Source organism: Poromitra crassiceps (genome assembly GCF_964638095.1).
Source record: "Poromitra crassiceps genome assembly, chromosome: 25".
In the NCBI taxonomy this organism is placed as follows: domain Eukaryota; kingdom Metazoa; phylum Chordata; class Actinopteri; order Beryciformes; family Melamphaidae; genus Poromitra; species Poromitra crassiceps.
This window is the reverse complement of record NC_139649.1, coordinates 12,277,802-12,283,420: the sequence shown is the minus strand read 5'-3', so window position 1 is coordinate 12,283,420 and position 5,619 is coordinate 12,277,802. Positions and strand designations below refer to the sequence as shown.

General features: G+C 42.6%; 1 protein-coding gene across 1 annotated transcript; it reads right to left on the bottom strand.

Annotated features, from left to right (window-relative positions):
- Nucleotides 1-374: 374 nt before the first annotated feature.
- On the bottom strand, nucleotides 375-4,700 carry tubb1 (tubulin, beta 1 class VI). Its single transcript, XM_083661087.1, has 4 exons — nucleotides 4,596-4,700; nucleotides 3,302-3,410; nucleotides 3,036-3,146; nucleotides 375-2,517 (listed from the first exon to the last, which is right to left on the bottom strand). The coding sequence occupies exons 1-4, from the start codon at nucleotides 4,650-4,652 to the stop codon at nucleotides 1,373-1,375; spliced, it is 1,422 nt and encodes a 473-aa protein (XP_083517213.1). The 5' UTR covers nucleotides 4,653-4,700; the 3' UTR covers nucleotides 375-1,372.
- Nucleotides 4,701-5,619: the final 919 nt, after the last annotated feature.

The window sequence follows — 5,619 nt, the reverse complement described above, 5'->3', positions numbered from 1 at the left end:
CACTGTGGCTACAGTTCATACTTGTCATCTTAACCTATATTCACATCAGTTACATCATGCACTGTTATCTCCTTAATCCCAGTTTATGAGTCTAGTCAACTTTGCTGCTGTACTGGAGGGGCATTTCCACGTCACATGTGCTTATCACGGTCAGGGCATGTTTTGCATAATCTGTCTCTCCCAGACTTGACAGTGGGAGGGAACTGTGTGTCGACTTTGCACAGTAACGCTGTCAGTGCTGTCAGAGCAGTGTCTGTCGCTGAGCCACATATAAATTAAGAAAGAGAAAAAGAAAAGGAAAAATAGTTTAATAGTTTACTGAAGAATGTAGATTAAGTATTACTTGTTTGTATAATCACAGCTCTTTGTCAAGATATTGTATTGTGTTTAATTATACCATCAAGGTCATCAATACAAAGCATGCAATGCAATCTAGAACATGAAGGTCTGAAATGTTAAAGAACAATATATAACAAATTACATCAACATAATCTTAATGTTAGAGATGCCAATTAAAAAAATATAGTCTACTTTATCTTGGTATTAATGCTACTATCTCAGAGTTCACTCTCTTCTAACTAGACACATGATTAGGAACGTAAGGGAAACAGTCAATTAAATAAAGCTGACAATACATGTAATTTTGCTTCTATAGGCCTATACAAAATGTTTACTCTTTAAGACATCATTTTCCAAATGTTGCACGTGAAAGAAATAAGAATAGGCTAGTAACTCTTAAAGCCTTTAAACCTTCAAAACACAAACTGTAGGCATAAAAATCATTAAAAGAATACATAAAAGATAATTGAAGCAATGCAATTTAAGAAGTCTATCACAGCACCTTCATCAAGTAAAGGCTATCTAAATCAACCCTGGACATTCAATAAAACTATAAAAGTGTTTTTTTTCCAGGTCAACTATCCCATGTTTTTTCTCCCACATCCTTCCAACAGGGTATGAGCCCTACAACCCCCATTGTATGCACACAGTTCTATTCTCTATTATTGCTGGGCAATATCGCGATTTGAGACTAGATATATAGTCTTAGATTTTGGGTTCTACCCCGGTTCTATTATTTGCCTTTACCCATCCCACATAGCCATTATATTCACATTACTAATTATTATTTATCAAAAATCTCATTGTGTAAATATTTTCTGAAAGCACCAATATTGTCGCAATAGTGATAGCGGTATTTTGGTAAAAAAAAAATCCTAATATTTGATTTTGTCCATATCGCCCAGCCCTACATTAACTCTTTGACTTACAACTGAACATTTATCCCACTTCAGTAGAAAATATATCATCTATCGCCATTCAGCCTGAAAATACCGATATATGATTTTTGGTCCGTCTCGCCCTGTCCTATTCTCTATTCATTGACAGTTTCTGTAGTCGTTTCAGTCACTGTCTCCAGCCTAAACTCCGTGCGAGACTGGGCATTGGTTTTCGTTACTGGCGAGGGGACCTCCTCTTCTTCATCCTCAGGCTCCCACTCCAGATCAGCCGTGGCGTCTTGGTACTGCTGGTACTCCGACACCAGGTCGTTGAGGTTGCTCTCTGCCTCGGTGAACTCCATCTCATCCATGCCCTCCCCCGTGTACCAGTGGAGGAAGGCCTTGCGCCGGAACATGAGGGAGAACTGCTCGCCCACGCGGCGGAATATCTCCTGAATGGCCGTGTTGTTGCCGATAAAGGTGGAGGACATTTTGAGGCCTCGGGGTGGGATGTCGCACACGGCAACCTTGACATTGTGCGGGATCCATTCCACAAAGTGGTTGCTGTTCTTCTGCTGCATCACCAGCATCTGCTCGTCCACCTCTTTGGTGGACATCTTGCCGCGGAACATGCCGGCGACCGTGAGGTAGCGCCCCCTCCTGGGGTCACAGGCCGTCATCATGTTGCGGGCGTCGAACATCTGCTGGGTGAGCTCGGGCACCGAGAGGGCTCTGTACTGCTGGCTGCCGCGCGGCGTCAAGGGCGCAAAGCCCGGCATGAAGAAGTGCAGACGGGGGAAGGGCACCATGTTGACGGCCAGCTTCCTCAGGTCCGCGTTGAGCTGGCCGGGGAACCTCAGCGAGGTCGTCACCCCGCTCATGGTCATGGAGACCAAGTGGTTGAGGTCCCCGTAGGTCGGCGTGGTGAGCTTCAGCGTGCGGAAGCAGATGTCGTAGAGGGCCTCGTTGTCGATGCAGAACGTCGCGTCCGTGTTCTCCAGGAGCTGGTGGACAGACAGGGTGGCGTTGTAGGGCTCCACCACGGTGTCGGAGACCTTCGGCGAGGGCATGATGCTGAAGCTGTTCACGATGCGGTCGGGGTACTCTTCTCGGATCTTGTTGATGAGGAGGGTCCCCATGCCGGAGCCCGTCCCGCCGCCCAAGGAGTGGACGAGCTGGAAGCCCTGCAGGCAGTCGCAGCTTTCACTCTCGGTCCTCACCCTGTCCATCACCTGCTCCATCAGCTCAGCTCCCTCTGTGTAGTGGCCCTTCGCCCAGTTGTTCCCCGCTCCAGAGTTTCCTATTCCACCGAAAATAGGATAGGAAATGTGTATAGGTCAGTCTGGTTCTGACGTATGTATGAGTGCATATGATTTAACAGTATCTTTTTGCCACAAAAGTCCTGCGATTAAAGGGTAGCACATCTCAGTTTTCAAAGTCAAGGAGGACAAAATACTTAGGGTTGTTAGGGTTAATACTCCTGTCAGTGCCCCTGACCAAGGTACTGGCAAAAGAACTGGAGTTGGTCCCCGGGCGCTGCACAGTGGCTGCCCGCTGCTCCTAGTTCTAGGAAGGTTCCTAGTAGAGGATGGGTCAAATGCAGAGGATGAATTTCCCCAAGGGGATAAATAAAGGATAACTTAACTTAACTTAACTTACTCACATTTTGTCCTCCTTGACTTTGAAAACTGAGATGTGCTGCCCTTTCAGCCTTTTTTGAACATATTTTGGATTTTGGGTTTGGCACTCCACTGAGAAACCCATTGTTGAAGCGCAACCTTCTTTTTCTAAACATCACTGCATGATTGTTTGCCTCACCGTGGATGAAGTTGTCCGGCCTAAAGAGCGTCCCGATGCGGCTGCTCCTCACACTGTCCATGGTGCCAGGCTCCAGGTCAACAAGCAGGGCCCTGGGTACATATTTACCCCCTGGAGACAGGTCAAACTTGCTTACTGTATCATAAACTTAAATATGTCGAAGTTCAAGATCAGTCAAATGAAAAATAAAAACAGTATAAAAGCAAACAAGATCACTGCTTATCAGAATGAATAGTAGCTTCTGAATGAGTTGCCTTTCTCTTTACCATGTGCCTCACTGAAGTAGACATTAACCCTCTCCAGCTGGAGGCTGCAGTCGCCCTCATAGATGCCTGTTGGATTGAGCCCATGCTCCTCACTGATCACTTCCCAAAACTGTAAAGACAAAGCCACTGCAGGATATTATTTCTGTAATGACACAACAATAACAACAATGCCAAATACTCTCCTAGTTTTGTTCTTTTAAAACGTAAAACAAAAACTAGCTTTAAACTTTTTTAAGTTTGGCTTGTGACTGTCACTCTCTTCATTTGGGCACTACAAATGATCTCCGCTTCTTAACTATCACAAGACAAGATTAGCAATTTAGTGAGCATCAGTCTCATGAGAGAAGCTACATTTGACTTTTGGATCGTGTGCTGAAACGGTTTAAGAATCCCTGCTGTACATGCTGGGGCCCTCCCAGCAATTATACCAATATACTGTATATCATATGGAATAACAACCAAAGGAACTGCTTAATTCTCAGGCTGCCATCATGTCAAAATGTCAAATGGCAGTATGTCTTGCTGTAATTCTTGAACTAACTTCTTTCTCTCTCTAAAAAAAATAAAAAAATAAAAAATAATAATTACTAACTTAACTTTACCACTATTCCTTCAGATGTTGTAGTTGTCATAGACTGTGTTGCATAGTTGATTGCTCTATTGCTGACAGAAATGTGCTATTGTAAGTCGCTTTGGATAAAAGCGTCTGCCAAATGACGTAATGTAATGTAATGTAATGTGTAATCCTCTCTCTTGTTTTGTGTTAGCCATGATAAAACATGTCCCCCACCCATGCCAGTCTCGCTTTGCCCCTTATCTTTTACCAGAATGCCCCACAGGGAACACCCTCTGTCACTCACAACTGCCAGTGCAAATGTGCCAAAGCACCATACATATATCAAAACAAATAGATACCCAGTCATTACAAAAACTCATAATAATAATTTTCTTTATCTTACTGGCCTCAAGTTAAATACATTTTTGAGTCATTTTTTTCACAGTCACATTTTTACATCACATCACAGCTGTGACAATCAAGACAGTATAAAGTGGCAATTTCCTTTTGAGCATTAATTTTCTAACAGATATATGATTAACATCTTATATTTCAACGGATGTATCATTAGTAGGCTACCCATCTCAAAATTATTGTATATAACCACATTGATCATGGATCATGAAGGCAGATAGAGCCACATTTCTGAATCTCAATATCTATCAACAAAGTAAGGACAAATAAAGCCACATTATAACTCCAATAATGCAGTATTTTTTTGATTTATTTTAATTTTACCTTGGAGCCGATCTGGTTTCCACACTGTCCAATCTGCAGATGTACAATTTCACGCATGATGGCAAAGCTAAAGTACAGTACACAGACTAGGCGGGGGTCTGTTATGCCACAATTCTCTAACTGGTCGTTTACTGCCAATGATGTCAGTGGTGTCAGGAAGTCACTCAATATGTTAGGGATGCTGCTAGAATGGATAGGCTGGAGGGAGGGGGGAGGGACCCAACCCAGGATCTGACCCTAACCTTAACCATTCATCACTCCTCTTGCGTTTTGACTAAACCTAAGCCTAAACCCAACTAATTATCACTCCTTGTGTTCTTCTGGCCAATCCATTTTAGCACAGACCATATGTTAGGGACCCCTCATACATTCAGCAAACTCTGTATTTCATAATTGATGGTTTACTTTCTACAGAATAGTTGTTGCATAGTTGATTTCTCTCCTGTTGACAAAATGTGATATTGTAAGTTGCTTTGGTTAAAAAGCTAAATGGCGTAATATCAATGTAATGTAAATGTAAATATAGAATAAAGAATACAGAATGACAGTATATATAAAAAAAAAAAAAGGGTTCTGCACACTCTCAGAAAATAAAGTATAGTTTTATCTCGTTTTCTGACTACAGAGGTTGTAAACGTGCAACACTAACAGTGTGTTTCCTTTCACTTTTCTATAATGTTGGAATGTTTTAACATCATCATCATCAGTCAGTATATGGAGCTGGGGCTAGTCTCTGTCTGCCCCACTGTGATGTCATAAATCCCACTGTGACATAATCACTGATGTCATAAATCCCACTGTGACATAATCACTGATGTCATAAATCCCAATGGGACATAATCAGTGATGTCATAAATCATACTGTGACATCATCAGTGATGTCATGAATCCCACTGATGAAATCCCACTGTGACATCATCAGTGACATCATAAATCCCACTGATTACATAATCAGTGATGTCATAAATCTGACATCATCAGTGATGCTCGTCTCATTGGCCACACAGCAGCCGAGTTGTGGGCA